Here is a 14,234-nt window from a genome sequence, read left to right on the forward strand (position 1 = left end):
TGAGATCTCTTAAACCTTCTCTAGGTGACGGTATCAGAGAGCATCAGGAGACCATGACAGAAAAAAGAAAGATACTTTATTTTCTGGATATAAAATGCATGACAACTTTTCATCTTGCCTGAAACAACTTGCAAGCATCCACTCTGTTCATAGATAGAAGATGAATATATTGCTGCTGTCTATTATGTAATTAATGATCTTCATAGAAAATTGACAATGAGGAGAAGTCATCTCACTCAGTTCTATACAGTCTAGGACATCTGTCGTCTATTAGTGACCCTTCTGAAGGCAATCTTAACATCTTTATTTCTCAGACTGTAGATCAGTGGGTTAAGCATGGGGATGACCACGGTGTAGAAGACTGATACGACTTTGTCTTCCTCTAGGGATTTTCCTAAGCCACTTCTTATATACATGAAGGTGAGGGTCCCAAAGAAAAGAACCACAGCAGTGAGGTGTGAGACACATGTGGAGAATGTTTTACCTCTGCCACCTGAAGACTTCATCCTGATGACAGTCTTGATGATGAGCAGGTAGGAAATGAGTATGATCAAGGCATTCACCAAGATGACAAAGTTCCCAAATAACACAATGATAATCTCAGCATTTGTTGTATCACTGCAGGATAGCTTCAGTAGAGGTGGGAGGTCACAAAAGAAGAAATTTATCCTATTGTCTTTACAGAATGAGAGGGAGAAGGTACATGTGGTCCTCTGAATGGAACCAGACAATCCACACACATAGGCTCCCACTACCAAACTCCAGCATTTTCTCGGACTCATGGCCACAGTGTAGAGCAGAGGATTGCTAATGGCAACATAGCGATCATAGGCCATCACTGCCAAGAGGAAACACTCTGTGCTTGCACAGAAGGTGAAGAAGAAGAACTGAGCAGCACAGTGGTGATAGGTAATTACGGTTTTGCCTGTGGCCAATGTGGCCAGAATTTGAGGGGTGATAACCGAGGTGTAGCAGGCATCCATTACAGAGAGATGGCACAGGAAGAAATACATTGGGGTGTGAAGTTGGATGTCCACCAGAATAAGAATGACCATACCCAAATTCCCGAGGATGGTTACAAAATAGAAACACAGAAACATTAGGAAGAGAGGAATTTCCCACTCTGGGTAGTCAGTAAAACCTACAAGAATGAATTCAGTTACTGTGGTATAATTACTATTGGTCATATTCAATGTGGAATCATCAGAATATAAGAGTGAAATGTAATGAATCCAGGACTGATGATCAATCTTTTTCTCTACAGTATGTGTTAATTTGTATTTCTGAGGCTATTTATACAAGTGTTTTTCAGGAATTGTTGAATTTCAGTGATTTTCCTTAGACATTTCCAAAGCATATGAGGTGACTCTTCAGTTGCTCTTTCTGCTTCAAATGAATTCTGCTTTACATTTGTAGGTTTCTCTGAGGACAAGAGAGATGATCCTCAGGTTTGGGGAAGACCAAAATGACCCTTTGTACCTCCGTTCCAACCCCATTACAGGAAGGAGTCTTCTTTGCTGGATACCAACATGTTTTTATTTGTTGTTCATATGAGCCACCATATCCTCAGGCAGTACAACCTGTACAATTCTCTTCTTGAAGCTGAACCCCCCCCCTCTCTCTCCCCCCTCCACACACTGACCTTAGCTTTTGTCATTATCCTCAAATCAATGTAACCCATCTTTTCATGAAAGTGATAAAGAAATAGAAAGTTGATTAGTCTGTTTTTGTGCTCAATAATCCCTTAATACATACATCCATATATTATTCTTATTATTATATCATTTTCCAAGATATTGCCTATTCAGATAAAACTAGAACAATTTTTTTCTACTTCAATTCTTACGCACCACATTTAATATACTGTTCTTCAAGAATTTTTAATATACAACATCTAAAATTAAATAATCCAAACCCACAATCTTCTTATGCCTTAGTTCTGTGTCTTGGGTCACATAATCTAATTTTATTGTTTCTCTATTCCTTTGTGATTGCATTCATTTCCATCATTAATTCTTTTATCATTGTTGTGATATTTTATACATACATGTAACTGTTCTTTGCTCTTACCCACCACTTACCCCAGTCGTTTTTCTTCTGAACCTTTCCTTTCATGAAATAATACTCTCTCTGAATAATACAGCCTCCTCATACCAGAGAAAAGAAATACTCTTTGATTTTCTTTCTCAGTAACCATTTCTTCCTCCCTTCTCTCTCCCATCCAGGTTACATCCTCTTGCCACATAAGTGCCCTTTCTATTTTTATGCCACTCATATGTGTGTGTGTGTTTAAATATATATTCATTTGCTACAATTTATAATAAGAAAATATGTTGCAGGGAGGCTGCTTGTTGGTTCTGGTCGCCGGCTAGCTTAGACCTGAAATAATCACATAGAAACCATATTATCTAAAGTACTGATTGGCCCATTAGCTCTAGCTTTTTATTGGCTAACTCTTACATCTTAATTTAACCCATCTCCATTAATATGTGCATCAACATGAGATCATGGCCTACCAGCAAAGTTTCTGTCTATCTCCTGTGGCTCCATGGCATCTCTGACTCTGCCCTTTTCTTTCCCAGCATTGAGCCTAGTTTTCCCTACCTAAGTTCTGGCCTATCAACAGGACAAAGCAGTTTCTTTATTCGTTAATGGTAATCACAGCATACAGAGGAAAATCCCGCATCAGAAGTACTATAATTTTGTTTTACTATATTTTCCCACGTGTTCATATCCACAGTATGGAGAAGTTCCCCTGTGGTTAATTGCAAGCTTCCTACATTGAAACAATAAAAAAATTGGCTAATTATTAACATGTTTTTTATCATCTAACTGATAAACTTTTTAATTACATTAACTGTCTAATGACTGATTTGTGGAATCCTTGGGATAGGTTTAGTGTTCAAAGTACCCGAGCAGAGACTAAATGTCAGCAAATTGGGTGCAGCTAAAAATAGAGTTACACTAAGACTGTGTCTGTCATTCCGCCTCTTTCTGTCACTTTCTCTGTTTTTCTGTGTGTCTCTCTCTGTCTCTCTTTCTCTTTCCAAACCCACATCATATTACCTCTCCTGCTTCTGACAAGAATACATACATGATGAACAAACACAGTGAAGTTCAGAGTGACTATGGAACTTGTTCATCATACTATATTTGAACCTAGGACTTTCTAATGCCAAATTATGTACTCTTTCAACCACATTGTATTTCTGTTCTCAGAAACAAAATTGTCTGCATACCCCATTCCAAAACTTAACCACACACATATACTTCTTAAAGATCTTTAGGCAAATAATTATTAAGGTTTGCTTTGAACTTTTGCAATACTTGTGTTGATTTTTTTTCCTTTCATGATTCTGGGTTGACATAGACCTTCTTGCCCCATGTTTTTCGTGGTGGGTCTTTAAGTAAATTGCTTAACCAAGAGGCAAATATGAATGAGTGTTTCAACAACTTAGAACCAATTTTCTAAAGCTGCCTAGGTTTGATTATTTCATCTAAGGACAATTTAGCCATAGTTTACAGAAGGAATATTTTGACAACCCACCTGGTATATTCATATTTTGTGTGATGTTATTTAAGAAGAGTTTTGGGGAACTAGTATTTTAGATTGTGGCCAGAGTAGAGAGAGGCAATAGCCTCCTTAAACTGAAAACTGCTTTAAAATGGAAAATTGGCTAATGAACACATTTTATTAGTTTTTTGAGAGTTTGCAAAATGTTTTTTGATAATATTCATTCTTCTATCCCAACTCCTAGAGCCGCACGCTTTCCCCTACCCATCCAGTTTTGTATTATCTTTTTTGTTTAAATCCATAAAGTCTACGTTGTGCTGCAAATCTACTCTAGAATGTGCATCATTTACTGGAACATGATCTAAAACCTGACTCTCCCTCCTCCAGCATCTATTAATTGCCAAGAGTTCCTAAAGCTTTTTTCCAGTAAAATGTGGTGAACAAAAAGACCAACAACTGTCTGATGAACAAATAATCAGAAACTTCAGAATGCTCAGCCATAAATCAGAGCTGCATATCACATACCCTTTCCTCCCAAGGCTCAGGAATGATTACAGAAGATAAGACAGAAATATTATGAAAGTCAGATGTGATGGGTGGGCTACAAGGCTTATAAACATTTTAATAAATCCTATAACATGTATGAGTTGACAGTACTTATTACCTGTGATGTGCTTTTATTATACCACATGCAGCACAGAATAAGATGGAGGCTCTGAGAGATCCCTAGGGAAAGAGAAATATTTTAGCCAAGAACAATGCCCCAGTTACCTTACACTTTAAGTTGCAACCTTTTCTCAAACTCTTTGTTGTTTATCTTCCAAAGGATAATTATCATTGATGACAATAAAGCTCGACAATGCTAAATTCTTCACTTATGCTAATTTTGGGAATTAATGTCCCAAAATTATTCTACCTAAGTATTGTGTCCTTATTTTGCTTCAAGCACATGCTAAGCACTTTAAAGGTGCCATTCCCAATTCAACTTGACAATAACATTATGAGGTAACAACAGCCAACCTTACTTTAGATATAAAGGAACAGAGTTTTGAATACTCAGTTATTTTTTCAAGCATACGACAACTAATAAAAAAGCTTTTTGGATTCTACCTTGGTTCCCCAGACTACAGATGAGCTCCTTTAGGTCTTGTTTCTTTTCCAAATACTGGTGGTCATTTGGTTAACACCTGTCCTAAGCCAATCACAACATGGCACATTCTGAACATATTATCTTACACAATTCTATGATCTCATGAAACAGTTATTTTGTCCTTAAGAAGACTTGGACTCAAATAGCTAAATAAGTTTTCATGGCTAGTCAGGGAAATAATCTTCAACCTTACATAATCTTTCTATATCAGAGCTCAAATGTAAAAGGTTGGTTCCTCATAGTGGATGAATACAGGATATAATAATTACAGAGAAATCTGTGTATGAACTCTATAGTCTAATATAATCAGATTCCTTTGCACAAAACTATGTTTTTATAGTCTCAACCAAAGGTTTCAAAGAAGTAACTCAATCTTACCTATTATATTCCTATGATAAACAAAGTCCCATGAGATGACTGTCTGCATTGTCCATGGCCAAATCTTCTCTCCAGTTCACCTTCCCTAATTTGTGTACCCCTTATTTTAGAGTCAGTATCTTTTCCAGAGTTTCCAGAGCAATAGTTATTTAAAAAATACTTAGTAAAGTCATCTAGTTGACTGATTTTGAATTCAAACTAATAATTGTTGTTCAAACATTTGTCAGAAAGCATCTAAAATCACCCACATGGCTCATCATAACATAAATATTTTATTTTTTCTTCTTATTAATCAAATGAGTATTATCATTGTTTGGTATTTGTTTCTGTGGGAACAAAAAAATGGAAAGGCTTCCTTTGATCAAAAATCAGCTCCAAAGATGCCTCTGGGGCTTCTGTGGAAAGTCAAGCCCTACAGAAAGATTGAATCCTAGAAGATGTTCATTATCTCATCCCTTCCACTCAGATTAGATGATAAAAGAAAACCCTTTGGGACTACGTGGAAACTCCTAAACATTCTGAGTTATATATCTAATTAGCAACCCCTCCAGGGAATTAACTTTTGGCAATGATGTAACTCAGGTTCTGCTCAACTTGTTATTCAGAGGCAGTATTGGTACTGTAGCTTGTAGTTGAGGACTTTCCATGACAGTCTCTTTATAGCACATTTACCCTCAGTCTTGCTATACAGTCACAACATAGGACTGAACAGTTAGTTTCATTATCTACTCAGAATTTCATAAGGAAATGTGATTATTGAATATGAGACTGAGTATGGGATAGTCTAAATACACTACATTTGCTTCTGCTTTGAGTAGCATGTTTACTGTGTAGGCTACAATTTTGTCCTATTAACAGTGTCCTTGGCTATACAAAACCTTCAAAAGGTTCCATTTATTAATTGTCAATTTTAGAGTCTATGCTTCTGGTGTTATATTTAGGAAGTTGTCGCTTGTGCCAATAATTTCAAGGCTATTTCCTACTTTCTCTTCTATCAGATGCAGTATAACCAGATTTGTGTTGAGGTCTTTGATCCACTTGGACTTGAGTTTTGTACATGTGGATAAATATGGATCTATTTGAATTCTACATGCTGACATTCAGTAAGACCAGCGCCATTTGTTGAAGATGCTTTCTTTTTCCATTGTATAATTTTTACTTTTTATCAAACATCATGTGTACATAGGTATATGGATCTATATCTGGGACTTGGACTCAATTCCACTGATCCACTTGTCTGCTTTTATTTCATTGTATTACTAATTACTAAAAATACTACTCTATAGTAGAACTTGAGATCAAGGATAGACACCTCTGGCAGTTCTTTTATTGTAAAGCACTCTGTTAGCTGTCTTGGAGTTTGTGTTTTTCTAAATGAGGTTGAGTATTTTTTTTCAAGGTTTGTAAAGAATTGTGCTGGAATTTTGATGAGGATTGTATTGAATCTACAGGTTGATTTTGGTAAAATGGCCTTATTTATTATGTTAATCCTACTGATCCATGAGCATGGGAGATCTGTCTGTCTTTTGATATTTTCTCCAATTTCTTTCTTCAAAGGCTTGACCCTCTTGTCATACAGGTCTTTCGCTTGCTTGGTTAGAGCTATCTCAAGATATGTAGCTCTCTTATACACAAACAATTAAAGGTCTGAGAAAGAAATTAGGGAAACAATACCCTTAACAATAGCCACAAAAGTAGGGCATCTACTCTGGGGCTTGCTTGGGTTCCTCGATTGGGTCTGGTCTCTGGATAAGCAAAAGTCTTCCTAGATCTGGCCAGGCATTGCCTCTAATAAAGCCTAAATCTTCTGATTTGGTACATAGGACCAGACTAGCCTCTGGTAGAGCTGTTGGAATTGTATTTTTGATTCAGAAATTTATTTTTCAACCTAAACATACATGTAAAAATAAGAAAATCCACGTATATTTTTCTATGTAATGTGTTTTATATGTCAGAAATATTGTTAAAATGTAAAATATAAATGAAATAATAAGAACAATATTTCTTATTATGCCACATTCAGTTGATATCCCTCAAAGACTTGATATTTTCTAAAGAGAAAGAGGGAGGAGTCAATCTGGGGGTAAGGTGGGGAGGGTCTTAGAAAAGTTGGGGCAAGAAAAACTGCAGTCAGAATTGTCTGAGAAAAGAATAAATTAAAAAGTACTAAAAATTTTAGATTTATAAAAGGTATGTTCTAGACTTATCTCACAGATTACTTATTCATTTTTTCTTCTCCCAAGCGCTCAGATTTTTAAATAAGTTATGTTAAGCTGCACTACTGAAGTAAGTTGTATAAACTCTTACTGTCTTAAAGAAAAAAGATTTATTTCTTATGTATATTTCCAAAGGTGGTTTACAGATTTAATAAAATCTCCTTGAAATTTCTTGAAAAGTTTTCATAGAGCAAGAAAAACAATCCTACAGTTCAAATGGAAACACAAAAGATCAAAAATAGATGAAAGGCACTTGTGAACTGGATGGGGAAGTGAAATAGAAAATCAGCAAAAATAAAATAAAGAAAATAAAAAACCCATTAGTGTGAAAGTATATTCAAATTATTTTAAAAATTTTAGGAAATAAGCCAGGTGGTGGTGGCACGTGCCTTTAATCCCAGCACTCAGGGAAGCAGAGGCAGGTGGATCTCTCTGAGTTCAAGGTCAGACTGCTGTACGGAGTGAGTCCAGGACAACCTGAGGTACACAGAGAAATCCTGACTTGAAAAACAAAACACTGATAATGACATCTTAAATTTTGCAGGAAAATTGATGGAGCTAGAAAACATTATTTTGAGTGAGGTAACCCAGACACAGAAAGACAATTAATACATGTACTCACTCACAGGTGTTTTTTAAACATAAAGCAAAGAATAACCAGCCTACAAACCACAATCCCAGAGAATTTAGACAACAATGAGGACACTAATAGAGACTTACATAGATCTTACCTACATAGGAAGTAGAAAAAGACAAGATCTCCTGAGTAAATTGGGAGCATGGGGACTTTGGGGGAGGGTTAAAGGAAGAAGGTGAGAGGCAGGGAGGGGAGCAGAGAAAAATGTACAGCTCAATAAAAATCAATTAAAAAAGAAACTCCAAAAACAAAAATGAAAAATAATACAAAAAATTAGACCAAAACTAGCCTGGTGGTGATGCAAGCCTTTAATCCCAGCACTCGGGAGGAAGAGGCAGGTGGATCTCTGTGAGTTAAAGGCCAGCCTGGTCGACAAGAGCTAGTTACAGGAAAGGTTCCAAAGCTGCAGAGAAACCTTGTCTCAAAAAAACAAAAAAATAGAAACTAAAATACGGTCATTATATATAATCCACCTATATCACTTCTGCATATATTTTTTAAAATATAAGCAATTACACAACATAAAAATATCCTCTTATTTATTGCAGCACTCTTCACAATTTCTGACTTATAGACTATGTCAAGGTATACAGCAATGTACTAATATATAAATAACATGTGGTATATGTACATAATGGACAATTTTTCAGACACAAAAAAGAATTGCATCGTATTATTTTCAGAAAAAAATGGTTGGAACTGGTGATCATCATGTTAAGCAAAACAATTCATAATCACAATGAAAATATTGACTGTTTTTGAAAGAAAGACATGACATAGAGGCTAGTTGGAAAGTGGAAGAGAACCAGGAAAAGAGACAAGAGGAAAAAGACATGATATGAATAATATATCCAAAGCACATTGAATACATAAAGGAATTCATGATATTTACCTCAATGTGCACTAATATAAAACAAGAAAAAGTAAAGATTTTCTATATTAATTAATGTATGCTAAGTCCCTACAACTTCATAATTTTGCCTTTCTTCTTAAATGGATTCCTTAGTTACCTGCTTAACATTTGATCAGATACCAGAAAACATTACTTGTTTCTTTAAGCCTGGAAATTCATTCTCTTAGTCCATTCTTTCCACCCATCTGCTCTTTTCTTTCTAATGGCTTCTGAGAGCAGGTAACTCTTCAGCATACTGACTTTTTTTGCAAGAACAAAATATTGTCTACTTCAACCTGGGGGAAATTTTATTCAACTAATTTGAGTTTTCTAATGACTCCTTAATTGTCTGAACCATGTATAGTACAATCTATATGTAAACTATGAACTAATCACCCATTTTAACCTGCATTTTAATATATGACAAAATGATACTCAAAGGAGTATAATATTTTAATATTATTTATGAGAATTAGAATGTATATTTCTGAATAAAGTGTGCTCTAGAAAGCTTTGAAGATATATATGGGTTTTATTTAGATGTGTGAGCTAAAATTAAATATCTTTGGACACTGCATTCCCACCTTTTCACCTTGCACAAATCTGCTTCATCCACTCAGAGATTCTGTCACTGGAGTTAGTTGTGAGATATATTGTCTTAGGAAGTTTGTGTTTAAATAATCCTATTAGATACTAGACATCATCTTCCTCTAGATTACATACTGTGCATCATTTTATATAAACACCATATTGTTTACTTTTATTTCAGGGAATAAAATTTTGGAGTGAGAAGCAAGCTAAACCAAAAACAATGGGTCAATGTGATCTGTTCCCTTAACAATCCCTCAGGTTCAGTCAAGTCAAGGGATCTGTGATTGAAGAGGGAAAGATCCAGAGTTATATGGTATTGGACACTGGCTGACTTTTTCAGGGCACTGGGCCTTTGGATTGACTAGAACCTGCCTACCCACAGACAAGACAGTACATGCAAAAGAAAGATATATATTTATTGTACAGATACAAGGAACACTATTATGGACAGTAGAGAGGTGTAATTTCCTCAAAAGGACTCCAAGTATGCAATAGAACAGAAGGAATCTAGACTAGGTGTATAGAAGTAATAACAGGATATATTTTGAGGACGAAAAGCAAGCAATTAACAAACATCTTATTGTAGGTCTTACTTAGCAAATATTCTAGTAAGGCACCTGGCAAAAACTACAGAATCGGAAAAGAACTTTGAATAAGGTAAACTTCATTAATTACATCATTAAGCTACCACAATTAAATAATTAAAAATAAATTATAATTCTGAAAAAATGGTTCAGTGATTGAGAATGCTTGTGGCACAATCATGAAAACCAGGTTCAATTAATACCCACAGAACAAGCCTGGAGTTCCATAAATGCCTGAAATTCCAGCTCCAAGGACAGAGATGTGGGAATCACTGGGGTTTTCTAGATTCCAGCCTCTCCCAGAAAAAGCTAGCTAGAGATCCAGGGAAAGACTCTGGAAAGTAGATTGAAAGAGATTGAGGTCACCTGATGACCTTTTCTGGCACAGGCACACACACACAACACACACACACACACACACACACACACACACACATGCACACATAAATAAATGAAAGTAAATAAATATTTTGAAAAAGTCATCCAAGGCTCAATTGGGTAGGAGAATGCCTGCCTACCAAAGTCCATAGTTTGATCTTGAGAATTGCCTAAGTTCAGCAATTTATGGAGACCTTTAATCAGAGCAATCATAAGGTAGAGGAAGATCAGAAATTGAACTTCATCCTCACCTTCATAGAGAGTTTGAGGCCAGAGTGGACTACATGATATCCTGTCTCAAAAGGACCCCTTTATGATAAAGGTTTTGGAGATGTTAGGGATACAACTATCATACCTAAATATAATAAAAGCAATATATAGCAGGCCAACAGCTAATATCAAATTAAATGGAGAGAAACTCAAAGCCATTCCACTATAATCAGGAACAAGACAATGCTGTCCACGCCTCTTCAATATATTTCTTGAAGTTCTAGCAATAGCAATAAGACAACATGAAAAGATCAAAGGGATTCGAATCGGAAAGGAAGAAGTCAAACTTTCATTATTTGCAGATGATGTGATAGTGTACATTAGTGATCCCCAAACCTCTACCAAAGAACTCCTACAGCTGATAAATAACTTCAGTGAAATGGCAGGTTACAAGATCAACTCAAAAAAATCAGTAGCCCTCCTATACACAAAGGATAGAGAAGCAGAGAAGGAATTCAGTGAAACTATTTATAGCCACAAATAGTATAAAGTATATTGGGGTAACTCTAATCAAGGAAGTGAAAGATCTATTTGACAAGAACTTTAAGGCATTGAAGAAAGAAATTGAAGAGGATACCAGAAAATGGAAAGACCTCCCATGCTTTTGGATTGGGAGATTCAACATAGTAAAAATGGCAATTCTATCAAAGGCAATCTATAAATTCAACGCAATCCTCATTAAAATCCCAACAAAATTCTTCACAGACCTTGAGAGAACAATAATCAACTTTATATGGAAAAACAAAAAAACCCAGGATAGCCAAAAAACCTTATACAATAAAGGAACTTCTGGAGGCATTACCATCCCTGACTTCAAACTCTATTACAGAGCTACAGTAATGAAAACAGCTTGGAATTGGCATAAAAATAGAGACGTCAATCAATGGAATCGAATAGAAGGCCCAGATATTAACCCACAAACCTATGAACACCTGATTTTTGACAAAGGAGCTAAAAGTATACAAAAGAAGAAAGAAAGCATCTTCAACAAATGGTGTTGGCATAACTGGATGTCAACCTGTAGAAGAATGAAAATAGATCCATATTTATTTAAAATTAAAATAAAAATTAAATATATTATAAATTTTGAATCTCAAATAAAAACATGGTTTTGAATAGCATAATCACAGTATTTTAATGTTTTTTCTGCAATTTATGTTGATATGAATGAAACAGCACAGTTTGATGGAAAAATAGATGAATGGTTACTTTAATGGTTTTGTCATATGTATTTAATGAAATAAATATAACAAAACATTAACATTAACAGAATTTAATGAGTATAATGTTTATTAAATTATATTTTCAACATTTTCTTTTCATGGAAAGTTTTGCAAAGACTACAATCTTGCTCAATCATCACAAACCAGTGAGACCTGCCAAACTGTACATATCCTGGGTGCCATGATATCCACACTCAAATCTCTTCTCCAGATGACTTTACAATTCTTCTTGCCTCTCCTTGAAGCTAAACATTCTCACTTTTTATAAACCCTAGGTCATGATATCCACTTTTAAAATTGGGAATAATACAAATAAGGAAATCTTCAAGTGCTAGCATTAGAAAACAGATTATTCTCAGCATTTTCCAAGGTGAGAAGAGGTTAGGAAGTCTTGACTCTATTGAGAACTTTCTTTAGTGCTTCCTTCACTTCCTTGTTTCTCAAGCTGTAGATGAGGGGATTCAACATGGGAATTACTGTTGTGTAGAATACAGACACTACCCGGTCCTTTTCTGAAGCCTGGCCAGAGTTATCTCTGAGGTACATGAAGATGAGGGTGCCGAAGAAGATCAACACTGCAGTCAGGTGGGAAGCACATGTTGAGAAGGTCTTAGCCCTACTTCCTGCTGAAGGGATCCTCAGAATGGCCACTATGATAAACAGGTAGGAAACCACAATTACCACCATACAAGCAGGGATAACAAAAATGGCAAACACAATGATTACTAATTCTTGCGTGTAGCTCTCTCCACAGGTCAGCTTTAACAGGGGAGGAAGGTCACAGAAAATGAAGTCGATTTCATTGTTTCCACAAAATGAGAGGGAGAATGCTGAGATTGTCCGCACCAAGGCACTGAGGAGGCCAGCAACATAAGCCCCAGCCACGAAATTTAGAAGGGCTTTCTGTGTCATGATGGTGGCATAAAGTAGAGGCTGGCATACAGCCACATAGCGGTCATAGGCCATGAGAGCCAAGAGGTAGCAATCGATGGAGCCAAAGAAAGTAAACAGGAAAAACTGAGCCTCGCAGCGTCCGTAGGATATGGCTGCCCCGTGCTCCAACAACACAGCCATCGTCTGAGGAACAGTGACAGAGGAGTAGCAGATGTCCATGAAAGAGAGGTGGCTTAGAAGAAAGTACATCGGGGTGTGGAGCTGGCGATCCATGCGGATCAGAATAATCATGCCTGAGTTCCCCAGCAAAGTGAAGAGATAGATAAATAAGAACAGGTGGAACAGAGGGAGCCCCCGTTCTGGGTGTTCAGTGAAAGCTATGAGGAGAAATTCTGTCACCAAAGTAAGGTTCACCTTGGCCATGAAGCCAGCTGTACCTGAGAAAGCATTAGAAGCAAGTCAGTGTGCTGCACACAGGATGTACCTGTAAGTACAGTGTACACCTTTGAACATACCGAAAATACCCAGGTGCTAGAGAGAGAACTTTATACAGCACAAGTATTAATTCCTTCCTTCAGGGAAGTTCTGTGATAGTCACCTTAAGAGACTAAGCAGAAAAGAAGACACACGTGAACATTTGCAGATCAAGAGAGTGGGTTATCCCATCTGTACTGCAAATGTGAGCCCTGTAAATCAAGCAGAGCCTATCCAGTGATTTGTGGTCATTTTCCTACCCTGCAGTTGACCATCTCAGGATTCTCCCCCCTTTCTTTGATGGTCACAGCTTCTCCTCCTATTTCCAACCCTCTTCATCTCTTTTCTGGGTTAAATCAAAAGCCATAGAGCTAACTGCTCTCCCTCACTCCTGAGTCAGAGTAACTTTTTACCAGTTATTGCCAATTTTTAAATTTAGTATCAATTAAAATCTTGTTATTTCCAAGATTTTGTTTTGATCATGTCTCACCCATTAGACAAAAATCTAGGTCATGAACCCTTTAAAGAGCAGAAAATTAGTTAGCATCTTTAATGTGCTGGGATTATCTAAATTATTTCCCCTACTTATTTTCTTATGTACACAATTTACTTCCCAGTCATAACACACATAGTGACACCTCACTCTCCCCAAATTTTCCCAGATGTACTGAATCATTCACAGACTTGATACTCCTCCATTCCCATATGTCTCTGTGCTTTAGGCAGAATATCACTTCTGCTTAGAAAGAACACCTTTCCTGATCTCAGGTCCTCCCCAGCGCTTACACTATCTTCAAATTGTTTATCAAATCATAGGCCTTACAAGAAACCTCCTTTCATTATTCCTTCTCCAGACAGTAAATGTCCCCAGGGAGTTCATCACTCAAGAAAGGATTAATACACTTTATAGAATGAAGTTATTAAATAATATGTGATACACCTTGAAAAGAGAACAATATTGTGTTAAAACTCCAGTTGCAAAATCAGAACATGTCCTAAACATGTGAATTCAGTACAACTGATGAAAATATTA

General features: G+C 36.4%; 2 protein-coding genes across 2 annotated transcripts; both read right to left on the reverse strand.

Moving 5' to 3' along the window:
- Nucleotides 1–251: 251 nt before the first annotated feature.
- LOC142851138 (olfactory receptor 9I1-like) lies at nt 252–1,187 on the reverse strand. The gene has a single exon (XM_075975045.1). It carries the CDS (start codon nt 1,185–1,187, stop codon nt 252–254), a length of 936 nt encoding a protein of 311 aa, XP_075831160.1.
- An 11,027-nt stretch (nt 1,188–12,214) lies between these two features.
- LOC142851139 (olfactory receptor 9Q1-like) lies at nt 12,215–13,150 on the reverse strand. The gene has a single exon (XM_075975046.1). The coding sequence runs from the start codon at nt 13,148–13,150 to the stop codon at nt 12,215–12,217; it is 936 nt and encodes a 311-aa protein (XP_075831161.1).
- Nucleotides 13,151–14,234: the final 1,084 nt, after the last annotated feature.

Source organism: Microtus pennsylvanicus, chromosome 5 (genome assembly GCF_037038515.1).
Source record: "Microtus pennsylvanicus isolate mMicPen1 chromosome 5, mMicPen1.hap1, whole genome shotgun sequence".
In the NCBI taxonomy this organism is placed as follows: domain Eukaryota; kingdom Metazoa; phylum Chordata; class Mammalia; order Rodentia; family Cricetidae; genus Microtus; species Microtus pennsylvanicus.

What these genes read in the sequence shown, in the direction of transcription:
- LOC142851138 (XM_075975045.1), bottom strand. Translation starts at nt 1,187, where the DNA reads ATGACCAATAGTAATTATACCACAGTAACTGAATTCATTCTTGTAGGT.
- LOC142851139 (XM_075975046.1), bottom strand. Translation starts at nt 13,150, where the DNA reads ATGGCCAAGGTGAACCTTACTTTGGTGACAGAATTTCTCCTCATAGCT.